This window comes from Mus pahari, chromosome 13 (genome assembly GCF_900095145.1).
Source record: "Mus pahari chromosome 13, PAHARI_EIJ_v1.1, whole genome shotgun sequence".
NCBI lineage: Eukaryota > Metazoa > Chordata > Mammalia > Rodentia > Muridae > Mus > Mus pahari.
In genome coordinates, this window is record NC_034602.1 from 13,593,887 (window position 1) to 13,612,204 (window position 18,318).

Consider the following 18,318-nt stretch of genomic DNA (forward strand, 5'->3'; position numbering starts at 1 on the left):
TGAGTGACCATCACATTCCTGACTCTTACCTTTCATGATACAGCAAATTTGTTCACCCGAGAAACATTTTTGAAATCTAGAGTAGAGTTCTAAATGTTCCAATAAACCTCATACTTACTTAACAATATAAAGTATACACAAAGGTTAAAATTCCTAGAGCCCCCTACACAAGATCCTATTTAATGATAACCTGAGATTTTTCTGTGAAAATACATGCTGCCACTAAAACAGAGTACTTTGCCCCAGAAATTTTAAGGGGGGCTGTAAATCACATTGCAATATCTGAGACCAGATCTAAAATGGTAGTAATGAAAGAAGCAACATGCGAAGATCTAATACACCTGCTTCATATTTACTGAAATTTATTTTTCATGGGGAAAAAAATAAACTTCAGAGGAATTACACAGTTGCATGCCTTTTTCTTATTAACTATCTCTGAACTGTTGTTGTGGGTGGAAGGGTTAGTACTGCTTGGAAGAACTATAGCACATGTGCACCCTCATTCTCTGAGAATCTGTAAGCAGTTTAGCACACAGAGGCATAAACCACTTTTTACATTTCCTGGAAGCGGGAGGAAGAAGTTATCTGACCTCTAGGCTTCCTGTAGTAAACCCAGAGAACACTGCACAAAACATGCCTATGTGCAATGCTGCTTCCTTGAAGAGGGCATAATGTACACAGCACTGAGTGTGCAGGGAACTCTGAATTTATACTTCGCCATCATGTAGGAGTGAAGACAATAGCGTGGGAGGGGCAGGAGCACAGCTTATTCAGTTGTTTCAACAAAGAGAAGTATGAGGGCTCAGAGAATGCTCCAAGAAGACCCCGTTTCTCTCCCCAGTGATACTTCTTTTCCAATAGCTTAGAAACAATTTTGGATCATAGTTTATGGATGTGTCCATCAGCGTTTACTACTATAACAAATATCAAAGATGATCATCTTACTAAGAGAAAGGCTTATTTTTGCTCAGGGTTTTACACACTTCGAGTCATGATCTCAGACAGATAGACAGAAAGACAACAAGGGTGGAGAATTTGTCTTAAAAAGAAAATCTCTCACTTTATGTCCAGGGGTACAAACAAACACACACACAAACAAGGAGGGTACATTTTTCTTTCCTCTCAAATCAGCCAATGATTTAAAGATTTCCTGTGGGTACCCACCTGATAATGGGCTTGGTTCTAGATTGTCCTTTTCACCTTTTTTGTCCACAATCTCTTGCTTTCAAAATCAAGGTATACCTCCCTAGTCTCCAATCTTTTTCCAGACTTCTGGAATCAGACCTTCTAAGAGTTACACAGAGAAACAGCTGGTAGCCCTTAACAATGAACTGTATCCATATAGGAAGTGTGGAGGGTTCAGAGAGCTGGGGAAATACAAGGTGTCATAATGGTTCTCTGTTGCCTCCATGTCTCATCTGCCCATCACTATGTACAAATACCCCACCTTAAAATTAGCATTCACAGTGGACACAACCTCCCAGGAAAGACCACACAGGTTTTCTTCTCTCTATTTTTCTCTTTTCCCCTGCTGTGATAAAAATCTGTGTTGAGCTGCTTTGACAATAAAGACCAGCTTTACTGCAAATGTAAATTGTAGTAACAATAAGATGCTTGACTATCCATCCCAAGCTGAAAAGGATCCAAAAAGTTTTGAGTTCCAACATGCTGTTCCTAAGGTTTTAGATTTCAAGGTATTTTAGAATTGGGACTTTTGGTTTGTTTTTTTGTTTTTTATTTTTTGTTTTTTTTTTTTTTTTATTCAACTTGTTCAACTGGTGAAGTCTCAGAAAAAAAAAAAAAAAATCTCACCTCTGAAAAGCTCCAAAATCAAAATGCTGTGCTTCTAAGCAATTCAGATAAGGGACACTCGACTGTAATTGAAATTGGACACCTTGCAACTATTAAGCTTACAGTAAACAATGTTGATGTCAGCAGAGCACACAGATTTTTTGCACTGATTTGGTTCTATCCAAACATAGAAACTTGAAGCTTGCCTACTGTGTTGCCTTTATCAAGCAATCACAGAGGGAAATAAGGCTGTGCTCTCATGATTATTCAAATAAGACAAAGTGTGGCACAGGCCGCGCTGTGTGAGAACTCTGAGCTGTTCTGTAGAGCGGAGGTATGGGCAACATTTGTACACACATTAAGCAAATGCCGCCAGGCCTTTTACAGCTATCCCTGGCTTCAGTGCTGAGGAGGCATTCTCAAACCTCACTGGATTTAAGTTTCCCTTTCAGAAACGGAATGTAATGAATGAAGTCTGGATTTTAGGGTTTTTAAGAATAGAGATTATACTTCTTATGCAATCCGCAGTTAAAAATATAGCAGTATGTAGGAAGAATTTGATGCATACTACTTGAGTCAACTATCCTGAAAAAATGAAATGTACATAAAAGGTTCTTCCAAAATTTATTAATGTAAACTACCCCTGCTAGTAAAGCAACACAGTGTATGGTTTCACGCTGTAATGGGTGTAGAAATCAGGGCTAAGAGCCTGGGCTGGCCCAGAGGCTCAGGAAGCCACCCTAGGCTTGACAGTGTGCTGTGGCTTTACTCTGAGTTGTGTGTTTTCTTGCCTCCCAGTGCTGATGTTCAAGCTCCTCTGAACATGGGGGCCGAGGCTGGATGGGAACAGGCAAGGAACGGAGCTGTGGGTCCTTACAAGGGGATACTTGCTCTGCAGAGTCTCTGTAGCTGCTGTGTGTCTGTGAAAATACAAAGCTTCCAGTGGTGGGATTTACACACAGGTGCTATTTTGTTGCTACCTTATATCATGTTCTATCTGTGCGTAATTTGAAATGAGCTGAGTGTAAATTACAGTAACACTGCAAGGAGGGTCATTCTGAGTTAAAGAGGTCTTTTACATCTTTATCCTTAAAGAAAGAGCAGGAGCATTGCTTCGTCTCTGACGTCCAACACTTTATATGAGATTATGGGCTTTCTGACAGCATTTGACTCACCCAGCAACCTTTCTTTTCTATGTAGAGTGTAGGGTACGTGTGCCATGACATGTGTGTGGAGGTCTAAGGACAACTTTGTATAGTTGGTTCTTTTCTACCTTTGCACGGATCAAGTTATTGAACTCAGGTTTCTAGGCTTGTAAAGTAGCTAGATTTCCATGCCGAATCATCACACTGGCTGCCCTGTGTCTGTCTTGTACATCAGGTGATTGTGTCTATAGGGGCATCACAGACAGTCTTAAAATTTGTTTACTGTGTAATGCCCATATAAAAATGAGCCCACATCAAAGTGTGTTTTAGAAATGTTTTCAAGACTGTTTCAGTAAATTCATATATCTGTGTATACAGCACCTACATCAAGACACACGACATCCCCAGCTTTCTAATGAACCTCATGTAGCACACTTATACCTGAAGTAAGGACACAAACCAGTCAAGAGGCACAGGAGGAGTAGACTGGCACACAGTCCCCATGTGCCTTGTGCAGGAGGAGTAGACGGTTCCCTTGTGACTTGCACAGGACATAGACTTAGCACATGTAAGTCAAAACAAAGACTTCAGGGTTTGTTCAGTTCACCAGTCCCCCTCACTGCCTGCCCTAATTCCTCTCCACACCTCTCACCATGACTCCATGGCTTTCAAATATTGCAGACCAGAAACTTTTCATTACAAAATTTCCGTATAGTATTGTGAAAGGCGAGGTCTCTGTGCCATTACATCTCCAGCCAATTACAACAGCTAACTCCTGGCCTGGGTTAGCAGCAGGCAGAGACATGGACATAAAGATGCATAAATTTTCTACTAAGACGGTGTGCCATGGGGGCAAGGGAGGAGGACAGAAGACAGTACTGAATCTCCGGGGAGAGCTTTTACAAGCTCCTAGAAATCTGTCATTCCTTAAAAACAAAATGTCTAGAATTTCAACATTCAGTAGACTGAGGCAGGAACTCACAAGTTCAAAGCCAGTTGGACATAATAATGGTACCCTATCTCAAACAAGACAAATAAAACAACCAGCAGAAGTATTATTACCCCAACAAATTATGATTCACAGTCATACAAATTCATCTTTATTGTTTTCAGAACAATTTCTAAAACCAACAACAGCTGAAGTCTTAATTTCTCCATTAAAATAAAAAAAAATTCTAGGATGATTGGTATGATTCCAAGCTGAAGAGTAATAATAGCTTCCCCAGAGAAGATAGGTTTGATTCCCAGTATCCACATGGAGGCTTACAGCTCTTAACTCCAGTCCTAGGAGATCCTCGCCCGGCCTCTTCCAACACTGCACTCATGTGGAGCAAATACGTACGTTCAGGCAAAACACCAATAAAACAAATAAAAATACTAATCTAAAAAATAAGATCAAATATTAAATTCAAACAAAATGTGACTGGGAAGTGAACAGCGTAATGCTTACAGAGCTGACGCAGAGTGGGTATGTCACCACCATGTCCCCCCTTCCTGATCATACCTTTCCTTTCCCTTTCTAAAACTTCAAAAGTAAAATGTTTGCCACAAATTCAACACTGGAAAAAAGAGGTTTCAAACCAACATGTAAAGCTTGATTGCACTCCCCTTTGTGGCGTAGACATCTCCCAATCCAATAAAGCCTCCAAAGTGTTTGACCTCGCCTTCCCACACTCGCAGACTGTGGAGACCAACCAGTATAAAGGTTAAACTACCTGTCCTTATATCTGTAAACCACATTGCTAACAAATCCTTACACCGTGTACAGCAGCTGTGCCACCAGCAATGTGCGTGAGCTGTTGGTGTCAGCTTGGAACTGTTAGCTATTCCATTTTTGGTGTTGCTTACAACAAAGCAATTGATTTTTAATTACAGACTTAAAACACCTTTAAAAGTAACATTGTATGGTGCTGGTAGAAAAGAAGCCTCGGTCATACCTTAATCCACACTGGTCTGTATGCCACGTGTGTGTCGGGTGCCCACTGAAGCTGGAAGTGGGCATCAGATTCCCTGGTTCTGGACTTACATAGGTTACGAGTGTTCACACCTCCTTGTGAGTGCTGAGAATTGATTCCTAGTCCTGTTATGAAAGCAATCAGTGTGCTTAACCTCTGGCTCATCTCTATCACTCGAAATCTATATGCTTCGTGGGTGTATGTAACATTTGCAACCTTTTTCATTGTGAATGAGTTAACGAGACAGGAAACCTAGTTAAGTTTGTGAGTAGCCCCAGATGTAACTGGCTCTCGGAGTGGGAGGCGGATGAGTAGGGAGTGGCTCCAAACCCTCCATCTTCAGTGCTGAGTGGCCTCAAAGGTGTGTGTGTTCATGGTTAACTATCTCCAGAACTGCAGCTGTTGGGAGATGGAGGATCTTTTAAGAGGTGGAGCCTAGTGGACCAGTTTTTAGGTAACTGGAAATGGAATTTCAAAGGAGACAGTAAGGTCCAAGTGTATTCCTTTTGCTTTCTGTTTCTTTGTCTGGAGATGAGCAGCAGTTTTGCTAGCTCCTGTGCTTCACACCACGATGCACTTCACACCACAATGAGCTGTCTCACCAGGAGATCAAAGCAACAGAGATAACTGATTATGTGCTGGAACCTCCATACTTTGTGTCCAAACAAATCTTTTCTCCTTAGAAGCTAATTACCTCAGCTATCAGCTATACTGATGGAAAATAGACCAAAGTGGCCATAAATACACTAAGCATGACCTGAGCCACCATTTAAGACTAGATCAAATAGTGCTGGAGAGAGGAATCAAAGTCTTTTCTTGAGTTTTTTAAGGAAAGTAGATTGGTGCTGTATATGTCAAGCACTCAGGCAGCACTTGTTGGCTTCCCTGTGTGAGGCTGAGATGGTTGAGGGATTCATGAAGAACCAAAGGCTGTACACCACAGGGCTGAAGGGAGACCTATCCAGGTCTCACTAACCCTCTAAGGATTTAACATAGGGCAGTCATCTGGGACAGAGCACAGAGCTGCTGAGCAATCTAGTGCTGCCTTTTCCATTAGGGTGGCTTTGGGTCAGGACAGTGACACTGTGCAGGATCACAAAATAGCCACAATGAAGCCTGAGGATCCTAGAGTCCATGACTTCCTATGGGAAGAGTAAAGAACACATGAAAAGTGCTTTTTCTAAGAACAAAACTTTCATCCATTCTCTTGGGAATATTATATTATTCAAGGTGAGTATGTGGAGACCCATGCATGCTTATCATCTGGGCCAAGATCTCCCTGCACATGGAGACTCTACTGTGGCACCAGAGTCACTCCTACCTGTGACTCTATGACACTTTTCTGTCCATCTGGAAAGTGAGGATTAACAAATGATTCTTTTTTTTTTTCAATTTTTAAAAAATATTTTTATTAGATATTTTCTTTATTTACATTTCAAATGTTATCCCCTTTCCTAGTTTGCCCTCCAAAAACCCCTATCCCCTCCTCCCTCCCCCTACTCCCCAACCCACCCACTCCCATTCCCGGTCCTGGCATTCCCCTATACTGGGGCATAGAAACTTCACAGGACCTAGGGCCTCTCCTCCTATTGATGACCGACTAGGCCATCCTCTGCTACATATACAGCTAGAACCACAAGTTCCACCATGTGTTTTCTTTGATTCGTGGTTTAGTTCCAAGGAGCTCTGGGGGTACTAGTTAGTTCATAACAAGTGATTCTTATTAAGAGGTTTCTGCCCCCCAAAAGCCAAATCATAGACAGCATATTTTGGTACAAGCGTTGTATGGGGATATTCATAGTTTACTTCCATGTGTGCATTTCACTGTTCATGCTTACAAAGATTTATCATTCCATAGGAGCTTGAGATAGTAAGGTATCTTTGCTTTTTCTGGAATAAAAAGAAGATATCCATCAAGGCAGTAGGACCACTCTTTTTTTTTTTTTTTTTTAAATTATTTTATTAGACATTTTCTTCAGTTACATTTCAAATGCTATCCCGAATGACCCCTATACCCTCCCCCCATCCTGCTCCCCTGCCCACCCACTCCCACTTCTTGGCCCTGGCATTCCCCTGTATGGGCCATATAAAGTTTCCAAGACCAAGGCACCTCTCTTCCCAATGATGGCTGACTAGGCCATCTTCTGCTACATATGTAGCTAGAGACAGGAGCTCTGGGGGTACTGGTTAGTTCATATTGTTGTTTAGTAGGACCACTCTTAGGATGGCTTACCGAATGTATTCCCTAGGCAATTGCAATTTTGAAAAAAAATATTTACAGAAATGGTCATCGGGAGACAAATTTAGAATCAATGGAAGTTTTCAAGCATCTGCCTAAGAAGTCTGAACTCTGCACAAGTGGTTTCTTTTGACCTCTGACATGGTGAGTCCCTTTATCCCACAAATAGTAGTACATTCCTGGCTGAATACATGTGTCCAGTACCCCTTTTCTACACAGAGACACCTGGATGTTTTTTTTCCCCCTATCAGTAAATGACAAAAAAAAACAAAAAAAAAAAACAAAAATAAAAACATTCTATTTTAGAATCAGAACAGAGAAACAGACACAGGTTCTGTGAGAAAAACAGTTCTGGGCACCCCAGCAGGCATCTGTAACCAGCAGATGACCAGACACATTTGCTGTAAAATAATAATAGTAATTATAGTAACAGAGCAATAGATAGTCCGAGTCCACACAAAAGTGCAAAGCCAGCTTTGTCTGTCATGTGCACAAATGGCCACTTAGCCTGGACTGCAGTGTATGTTGTATATTTGTGTCATGATTCCTATTTGTTCCACTTGTTAGATGCAATCAGAAGCATGGCAAGATTCTGCTAATTATACAAGACAGCCCAGAAGTCTGTGCAGATGAACCTCAGTGGAGGAAACCTTAGAGACCCATTGCATCTGTACACAGCTATGCCAAGCTGCTTCCTCAGGCAGACACCGACTTAATGATTTAATTGTTCTCTCTGTCTGCTAAGAATGACGCCACTAAGGTGGCATGCTTGACGTCTTTAGTCCAAACGTCTGGGTGTTAATTAAATATTATCTGTTCTGTTTGAGGGTTCTCTTAACTGATCTGGGGGCCTTCTCTGGCTTAGTAGGACTTCCTGTGAGTGTGACATGCAAGTACCATGAGATCAGCACTCACATATGTTTTCAAGAGCATAAAAAACAAATTAAAAAACATACATAAAACTCCAAAATTTGCAAGAGAAAGAGTATGCAATAAGCAGGTCATCTTTCCTTGTACCCCACTGTCACTGCCTGATTTAGCATGCACCAGTCCTTGAATGTGTGAGTTTAAACAATACTGCCCTCCTTACACAGTCTTATATTTTTGCAACTGAGCAACCATACAAATATTTGGAGGCTTTTGCCACACCTTTTACCCAACAAAACTAAAATTCTCTTTTTCAAAAGCCAAAGGCTTGCCGGGCGTGGTGGCGCATGCCTTTAATCCCAGCACTCGGGAGGCAGAGGCAGGCGGATTTCTGAGTTCAAGGCCAGCCTGGTCTCAAAGTGAGTTCCAGGTCAGCCAGGGCTATACAGAGAAACCCTGTCTCGAAAAACCAAAAAAACAAACAAACAAAAAAAAAAAACAAAAAAAAAAAGCCAAAGGCTTAAGAACAGTATTATGCCATGAGGAAAGACTGAGCTCAGATAATCAACCATCTGGGACCTTTCTCGATCAACTGCCTCTTGCCCAAGCTAGGCATATCACTAGGTTTGTCTTCAAAAGGGTAAAATTGAGGCAAACCCCCAAATAACTGTCACTGACCGCTGATTCTTCTTCTCCAGATTGCTCAGCCTTCTGTTCTGCCCTTGCTCTGAAAACTTCTGTTGACTCAAGAAAACCCAGCACACATTTGGACAGGTAACTTGCAACACTTTCAAGGTCTAATTACTAAAGCTACCCCACAACCAACAACCTAACAGCCTGCTCATTGAAAGCCTTTGGTTATTGAAATGTTCATCATCTCCAGGTTGAAAAATCAATCATCTCTCTTCTCAGTGACATTGTTGAAACTGACAATATAGGACAATAACCACAGATCTATTGCTCCACTGACATCCGGGACTTTCCTCTATTTCACGTGATAGTCATGATACATGAACTTGCTTTGCAGGAATTTCAGCCGAGCCCTGAAAAGTTTCCGCTGTGAAGCATCAGCAGTGACAAAATGTTACTTCCTTCTCAGTGAAGGAAAATAACATTGTGCTTAGACATTTCTTAAGGAAAAGGTACCTCACCATCCAAGAGTGAGCTACTCAGGTCACATTCCACATTCCATTCATTCAACCAACAAAGTTCCTCTGAGTGAATAATTTGTTGTATATAACAGTTTTTTTTTAAAAGTCCATGCTCACGCCTAACCTTGCAGAGACCTGAAGTACCAGGGTAGGCAGACACTAGGGGTTGGGGAGGGGGTGGGGTGGGGGTGGGTGGGGGTGGGTGGGGGTGGGGTCCCACCCTCTCAGAGGAGAAGGGGAGGGAGATGAGAGAAGGACTGTTGGAGGGGGTGACCAGGAGAGGGCATGAAAAGTGAATAAAGAAAAATATATTAAAAAAAAATTTAAAAAGTCAATGGTCACAAGTCTTAACTCCAGATGGAATAGTTTTAATAGTGGATATTATATAGAGAACAAACCATCCCTGGTGTGTGTGTGTGTGTGTGTGTGTGTGTGTGTGTGTGTATAATTTGTTGTCTTGTTTCAGAATAGCTATTTCAATTTGTACTGAGTTTAACTGTGTCCTTTCCTTTAAATTTTAGAAGTGACCCAGTGACCGCCACAGACCCAGCTGCTGAATGGCCACATGTTGCCATGGACACCAATGACCGTCCCAACAGCTGAACCGGGGTGCTTTGGCCCCTATTTTTCTTGCAAGTATTTTTAATCCTGTCAAGCTGACAGAAACTATGACCTAACATGTTCAAAAAATTAATCAAGCTTCTAATTTCTAAAGTAAAATTTGGGCCAGCAAGATGGCTCACAGGATAACAGTGATAACTGCTAAGCCTGAAATCCTGAGTTTGAACTCCAGGATCCACACGGTGGAAGGAGAAAACCAGTCCCCATACATTGTCTTCTGATCTCCACACTAAGGCAGCGGCAGACACACTCAGACATGCATGCACACATGCGCTCCAGGAAAGTATGTAAGACAATCATTGCTTGTCTCTCTAACGCTACACTTAAATACACTTTAGAAAAAAAAAAATACAGTTCAGTCATTAGACTTTACAAGTTACTACTAGACCACACTTAAAGTGGTTTGCCCAAATGACTGTGCTCAGCTGAATGTTAAGCATATACAATGGATAATATAGTATGGGACTAAATCAGGCAACAAGTGTGTAAGTAGGGAAAGTTAAGTGTGATTATAAGTTAAATTTCCCCACAGCTTTTAAGCATTTTCTATTTTCCTTTAAATAAACAGAACCAGGTTTTGACATCTGAAACATTTAAGAAAAAAACTTTTGAAATATTTCAGTGACATCAAATATTCAGAGACTCCTGTCCTTAAGGATTTACACAAATTCAACAAATTATTTTATTTCAGTTTTTTTTATTACTGGGATTATAAAATAATTACAACATTGCTCCCTTCCCTTCTTTTCTCCAAGCCTGCACACTTACCTTTCCCCTCCCTTTTTCAGAGTCAGGGCCTTTTTTTTTTTTCTTTTAATTAATTGGTATTGCATGCACATGTGTATATACATAGAGTCCTAATATTCATGACACTAAAATAATGAAAAATTATGGCAAAAGGCAAAGAACCATACCATTCAGTATTGGCAAAATAGAAATCTCATTTTATCATTGTTCATAGAGATCTTTACAATGCATTAATTTTATCTCAAAGAGGACTACGGGGATGGAACATTTTCAGAAGTCTTAATAGCAGTACATGAGGAACAGGGCTGCTAAAGCAGCCATGATGTCATCCATTCAACGCACGCACACTCATTTTAACGGTAAAATTGTCTGGTATCATATTTCTACTTCTAAAATAAAATCGATTTACAAACTCTCCTAAGTCACCTGCAGAGGTCCCTAAGTCACACACAGGCATAGGTGCCCAGGCAGTAAACAGTAGCCAGGCTTTCCTTATTCTTTCTGAATCTACCCGTTTGTTCCATGATCCGTGCAAACACACAGGTGAGTATGTACACCAAATACATCTTACAATTCACAAGTGGCAATAGCTCAATTTGGGAGACTTTTGGGGGGCTTGTTATGATTCAATATGTATTTAATGTGAGTTCGATTAAGGAGACATTGAATCCTTTGATTTCAGTAGTGGGAGATTCATAAAGCATGTAAAATCATCATTTTACTCACCCATAGCAAGGTTTAGAGGGAGAATGTTATTGTATGGGACCCTTTAAAACCTCCCAATTACAGTTTAGAGATTCTAATTAATTCTTCATATTTTCTTATTACTTTTGAAATAATAACACATATTTAAATTGTGTCACTTCACAGTCAATGCACTTTACTTTTGAAGTAATAACTTTCTTTAAAGTGCTTTAAGTAAACCATGCAAAATAGAATAAATCCTTAGCATTCACTACAAAGGACTTCAGGGTTACAGATGGCCAGGAAAGGCACATTGCTGGGTGGTGCTGCCCAGAGTTTCCACATTCTTTTTGTTTGAGACCAGAAAACACCTTGTGAAGACTCAGTGCAACTCTCTCTTTTTGAGAAACTGCTCCTATCATGTGGGGAGAATTAGGTCCTCTCCTTTGTGTGCTCTGATAGAAATCTCAAATCACATCTGTTGTTAAACATGCCCTGCAGGGTGTTGTGCCCACATGGCTCCCCCAGCTCAGCCAAGATGTTTAAGTCCTCTGAGAGCAAGCACCATTCTCTTATTCCTCTGCTGTATCCACAGCATGAGCTAGGCTTGCAGAGATGGCTGTTTTCATATTCTGCCATGCTTGGGATCCACTTAGAAGGCTTTTCATTTGATTTTTTACTATACAGAGCACTGGTTTGATGATGACTTAAGAAGTGGGGATCTGCATTGGAGGCTGTGTGGCAATTAAAAGCGTTATTGTTTCCAACATGCCTAACTATTACACATGACTTCCTGAACTACAACTAAAAAGATCAATAACTAAAAATAAGTCTGTGTTAGTATATAAACAAGGAATAAATCCACAGTCCTGACAGGTTTAACATTGGTGTGAGAATGAGCATCTGACAGGAGGTTGTCATGGGGATAATGGTTCTATAGCCAATGACATTAACAGAAATAGAAATATCTAAGAAAGTGATGGTAGGCCTTGTTGTTTTAAAGTCTGCTGTCCCATAAATGTTCCCGTCTCAATACTTCACACTCAATGCATCTAAACATTAAATTCATACTCAGCTTCTGTTCTCTGTGATTTGCCAACTTTCCAGCCTGCACATGGATTCAGTGTCTACCAAGACTTCCAGGTTGGAAGTTTGTGTCTTGAGCTGGCATTCGCAACTTTCCCTACTTGTTCCCTACAAAGCATCCTTGTCAGATATGCCTCCAGATCAGTCTGCCAGTCACTTGTCCTGAATCCTCCTTAATCTCACTTCATGTCACCTGTAACGGTCATCCATCTCCCTATTTCCACTGATACCCAACAATCCAGGATTCAGGTTTCCTGGAGACAGGAACCAGCAGCCACTTCCTGGCAGTTCTTTAGGTTCTCCAGTAAGTCTTTTCATGTAGAAGATCCAAAATTGTGCTGTGATTAATGGAGCTCATCTGGAACTCTATAGAACATTCTCTCTCTTCTTGTTGACTTGACCTTAGGGTGCTTTCCAGATCTTGACTCTCGATGCCACTTCTGTAACCTGTAGTCTCTTTTCCCCATATGATTTTTCCATTTGGGGATTTTCTTTGTCTCCTCCTCAGGTAGAATTAAAAGCAAAACTCTGTCTTATAAAGTATCCTTTTTCCACGCACATCTTCCATTTCTTCTATGACTCTGCTCAATATTTACTTATGATCTTTCACTATGTCTTCTAATAAATGACTTTTAGACACTTCAAGGGACATAGCAAGGCCAACTCATTCTCATATCTCAAAACATAGACAGCACAGCACAAATTATGCATCACGGCTCAAATACAAAGAAAAGTGTAAAAATAGTTCTAGGTGTCAATGCCTGTCCTTATATTCAAAAGGCAAACAATAGTGATTAACTTACATAATTATATAAAGCAGCTTATTGTGGGGACTCTACAGTAACAATGAAATTGCAGGGATATTTAGGGATACAAAAAAAAGGCATTAAAATGTTCCGAAACTTTAAGTTCAGCCTTTTGTTGATGAAAAGTTGAACAGAGTTAGAAAAGGGTACTTGGAATCTAGGTCTGTTGGAAAGAACTCACTGAGAAGTGTAAACATGGAAAAAGCCCCCCCTCCCCCGTGATAGTGCCCATATAGCTTGTAAAGCAAGTTGCTTGAACTGGTAAGATTGAAAGTCATTCCTAGCATACGTGTTTCACAGATAGCCAGTCAAATGGACCAGACATTTTGGTAGTGAGAGAGCCTTCAGAGATTAAGATATCAAATCCAGCACTTTTTTTTTCCTTTTAGAAAAGTTATGACTTATGAGGTTAAGTACACAAAGCCAAGTGAAGCTGTCGAGTCTACGTGTGTTACCACCTGACTTCAGATAACATCATGTCCTACCACTGCGAATGTGCACCGTAACAAAGTCAGTCGGAGGACTAGTCTGTTTTACATATTTGAAAAGCAGATTACCAATGTTTACCTAGTGGTTTCAAGAACTACATATATTTAGAAGCAATAATATAATCATTAAGATCCCCCTTTAAACTCATAATGTCTGCCACATCTTAGGCAAGCAATAAACATTTACTGAATCTAGAAAGGAGACCTCAGAAGCCTGGAGTTCCAGTGGGACTTTCCACCTAATCTAGACCTGGAATGAAAACATAAGCTTCTTGGATAGAAAGCCACGCCTGGGCTTCCCAAGACCCAGCCTCTGACAGACAGACAGACAGACAGACAGACAGACAGACAGACAGACAGACAGTCAGACAGACAGACAGTCTTGAGAAGCCTTTGCAATCCCCTTCAAGTTCCTTCCACCTCCAAACTCCACTGCCTTATCAGGCTGAGGGTTCCTTCTCTCCTCATTTGCTCTGCACAGGATCCTTTCCAAAGGAGCGCCTTCTCCTGCCATCATGGTTCTTGTTCAGCAAGTCCAAGCCAATGCCTTACCCATATTTTGTTTTAGTGACAACACTGCCCCCATCAAAGGCAACCCAGGAGACCACAGCATCCATGAACAGGAAAGTAGGCCACTAAACAAGCAGGCTTCAGATGGGGACTGATCCTCAAATGCCTGTTTCCTGGTCCTTATCCTTCTAGCATCAGAACTGAGTCATTTACACACCTAACCTAGCCTGGTCCTCCTACAATACGGTAGTGTAGTTTGGAGATGGAAGGAACTTGAATCGATTTTGGCATCACTTCTTAATAGCTATGGGGGGAAAATCACTACACTTCTCTGTGTATAGGTTCCCCCAAACAGACGATGAGAATCATCTCTCACTACATGCAGTGTGAGGATTGACAGTGCACTTAAAGCAGTGTCTAATAGTCTTTTGCTTTGATGACAAGTACATACGGTACCATAGATTGGAGGGAAGGATAAACACCCTACCTCAATCAACTAAGGGAGCCAGTCTGGAACAAAACTGACCAATTAAACAAATCTTTTTATCTGCATGTTGCAGAAAGGGTGTCTCGAGTTTTCAATAATCTGTCCTTTAGAACTTAGTCTTTTTACGTTACTTTAACAGATAAATATTTGTTAGCTACCTTTACTGATATACCCAGAAGCATTTGGTTTTAAGTGAATACCATACAAATGGACAAATGAAGTGGCATTTTTATTTAACTGAAAACAAATCTCCAACCACTAACAGTGTTCATAACAGTAACACCTAACAGCGAAGAAGCACAGAGCTGAGGTGAGACAAGTGGCGTTCTACAGGGGCTCTAAGGGAAACTGAAAACTAAGGGAGGGAGTCCTATGGATAGGCACAGGTGACAGGCAACTGACTGAAGGGGACGGAGCCCTTCAGCTAAGGAAGGTAGGAGAAAAGCTACACACTGATCCCATCTGTGAAAAAAGCAAGCCCTCATTTACTGACTTTATCCCTGCTTTTTCCTGTACTGCAAGATTTCCCAGATTCCTGCTCGTTGGAACCATCATGGTAGTCTTCCTTTAGATGTTATCAATTTTTTGGTTATGCTAGCGAGTCTCAAATCAAATGCGACAAGAGTTTTGAAAATTCTAACTCTCAAGATCTACCCGTGAAATCTGAGTGTATGGAGTGGGAGCTAAACACTGGAGGAGGGGTGTAGTTTGTTTTGCTTGTTGATTTTTAAACCCAAATGATTTCATTGTGTAGTTAAGTTTGGGAAACTGAGCCTTACACCCCCTCCAACAAAAGTGCACGGAGCACCAACCCCCAAGTCCAACTTGGATGTGGATGACATCAACAGCAAGTGCGGACCTGACTCCTGGAACCCGAGCGGCTGGATTTTGAAATTGTGCAATTAAACCTTCCGAGGCATGTTTCTCGTGTCAAGTGGGTTTATGGTCGGGTAGTCATGAAGCCAGACTTGTTCATGTTCCGTCTGGACAGTTGGCATGTGTGATCCATGGACATCAATCTGTTTCTTTTTAATTAGGGGTTATATTTTAGTTGGCCAAATATCAATCACTTCAAAAGGGGAGGGGGTGGAAGAAAAGAAAAGAAAAAGAAACCCAAGAAGGAACGTCTCAGCTAACAAGTAAGAAAGTTTGCTACTGGCCTCATTTTGAAACACCAAGGGTGAACTACACCCAAGGGTCCAGCTGTCACAAGGAGGTCAGTCATACCATTGCAAATGCAAGTGATGCTGCAGCAGCCCAAGCTTCTGGGAAATGGGCATATTCGGGGATCCCAGGGAAGCAGCCACCCCACAAGACTAGCTCCAATCTGGCAGGGAGCCTTGGTCCCCAACCAGTGCACCTAGCCTGGCAGGTCTCTGGCATGCTCTATGCCTAAGAGGCGGAATCTACCCACCCCACCCGCCACCCCCACGCCCTTTTTTTTTTTTTTTTTTTTTTTTCTAGTGAAGAAGCAAATGACCACCAACACCATCTTTTCCCAGAAGTCCTAGGTGGTTAGTGACAGAGATAACTCCACACTTACAGGTCATTGCTGCAACTACACACCCGCGAAAAGGCTAGCCAGAAATCTGCAAGCTACATTGGGACTCAGGCTACCAGGTCCTGAGAGTACCCTGGCGGAGAAGAGAGGTGTTGAGGGCAAGCTCAGGAAACCGCGCGTCTCAGAGATTCCGACCTTGACCAGAGGCGCGTTGGTTCTTACTCCAGTCCCTCAACTCCCAGACTGAGCGGGTGGGACACGCCCGTCCCGCTTGCGGATCAGGGGTCCCTCCGCTCTTCCTGACAGTACTAGGCGCACGTGCGCCAATGCCCGGCGTCCCGCGCTGTCCCGCACCACGTTTCTGCTCCGAACGCCTACTGAGCGCAGGAAAGTGAGGCAACTAAGTTGGCAGCAGTCAAGAGCCCCGGAGCGCACAGCCGCGGCTCCCACGCTGCCCTGGCAGCCCCTCTGCCCCAAGCCCAGTCTCCCTTCCTTCGGCGGCCCCAGTCTCGCTCGTTCCAGACTCGAAACGTCCAGTTCCTCCTATGGTCCCGGCCGCCTTGGGGAGCCAGAAGAGGAGGAACGGGCGGCTGGGGACTCTGAGTCCGGAGCGGAGGTTGGGGCTGGGCGAGCGCCCTCGCAGGGGGCGCGGGCCGGTGGGACACGCCCTTACCTTTCTTTTCCTCCAGCGCCCCACCTGCGGCGCAGAGCGCGGTCAGCAGCACCAGCAACGTGGTTCTCGTGGTCCCCGAGGGTCGCATCTCTGACCGGGAGAGGTTGGCTCTGGCTCTCCGGGATTAATCCGAGACAGACGGAGTCCCACGGTCGTGCCCAGTGACTGTGTCGGCAACGACGAGACCCGGACACAGGCTCGCGTCCAGGTGACCCGTCGTCTGTCTGGGAGGCGGTAGCCTCCGGGACTAGCTCCAGACGCCCTAGCCCAGGAGGAGCGCACAGTACGGGAAGAAGAGGAGGGAGGCTGCTGCGCGTTGCGCTGGGGCTGCCCAGACGTCTAGCTAGCTCGGGTCGGGACTGGGGGAGGCTGGGCGGGAGGAGGAGGGACTTAAGGAGGAGGAGGGATCCAGAAGAGCGAGGAGGAGGAGAATGTCAGGAGAGAGGAAGCGCTCTCCGGGAGGATCGAAAGCTGGCAGTGACCGGAAGGTGGTGGTGGATGGCCTTGGCCACCACTAGACAAGGCTCTGGGGGCGAGTTCTGGCTGCGTGCAGCGGGGCAGTGGGTGGCCTTTGGATTTAATTTCTGAGGGGACTCCGCTCCGCCGCATTTCAGGACCTAGGAAGTCCAGCCAATCTATGTCAGGGTCCCCTCCTTCCTTCCCTCTGTCTCCCACCTTCTTCCTTCCTTTCTTTCAATTAACCGAGCAACCCTAGACCACCTCGGTTACAAACTGTCCAACCTTAGAGCACCGGTTGGAGTATAACACAGATGGGAACGCTGTTCACTTATTCTCCATAACTTCTCCAGGACAGCGGGATCTCAGAAGGGTCAGGCTGACTTGGCAGCAGAGTTTCCAACAGCGCAGGCAGAGGCGGGTGCCGCAAGTCTGAAGTGGCACTCAGAAGTCCGAGGGTCCTTCAGATCCCATCAAGAACCCTCCATGTCTTCTGAAAGAAGAGCAGCCAACTCCTGGCACAGAGAAGGGCCTCGGTATGTTTGCTGGATGAAAGCTTGCATGTTAAGGAGCAAAAACATGACATTTTCTACACCTGGAACCAGACGGGAGTACTTGAAAAGCAAAGCAATGTACACATGAGGCAAATTCCTCCGCAAAAGCAGAGACTTGATGTAACAGCAGTGGGCAAATCTTTAGAGCAGTTAGCAGCCTCCGGTGACCCAAGCTAGCCCTGCCGCACATCAGGAGGCAAATTGCCAGGTAAGTTCACCTAGGATTTGACCAGTAGAAATGTGTGTCCCCGAATTGCAGGACCCGCAACTAAATTTCCTTCAGCAAACACCAACTAATGTCCCTACTTCTTAGCTATCAGAGAAATGTCCTCTGCTTCCATTCAATCCAAAGTCTCTGAGTTCTTCACAAAATCACTTGTTCCCCTAATTTAGGCCCCTTTGCTGTTGGTGTACTCGTTAGCAGGAGTCATGGCTAACCAGCGAGGCTCAGTCCAGCTTTTTCCATGCACAGAAAGGAGGCACTCCGGACTTTCGTCCACACCCCGCAAAGACAGGGCTGCTGCCTAAGTCATGAATGAATGGGAACACTTCACCCA

General features: G+C 43.3%; 1 protein-coding gene across 1 annotated transcript in view; it reads right to left on the reverse strand.

The window, feature by feature from the left end:
* The window catches only part of Egfr (epidermal growth factor receptor), a 162,173-nt gene extending 145,030 nt beyond the window's left edge, over window positions 1-17,143 (reverse strand). The window contains exon 1 of the mRNA XM_021210608.2: window positions 16,752-17,143. Within this exon, the coding sequence (XP_021066267.1) occupies window positions 16,752-16,839 (88 nt within the window). The 5' untranslated portion in view covers window positions 16,840-17,143. The remainder of the gene's footprint in view (window positions 1-16,751) is intronic.
* Between the last annotated feature and the right edge of the window lie 1,175 nt (window positions 17,144-18,318).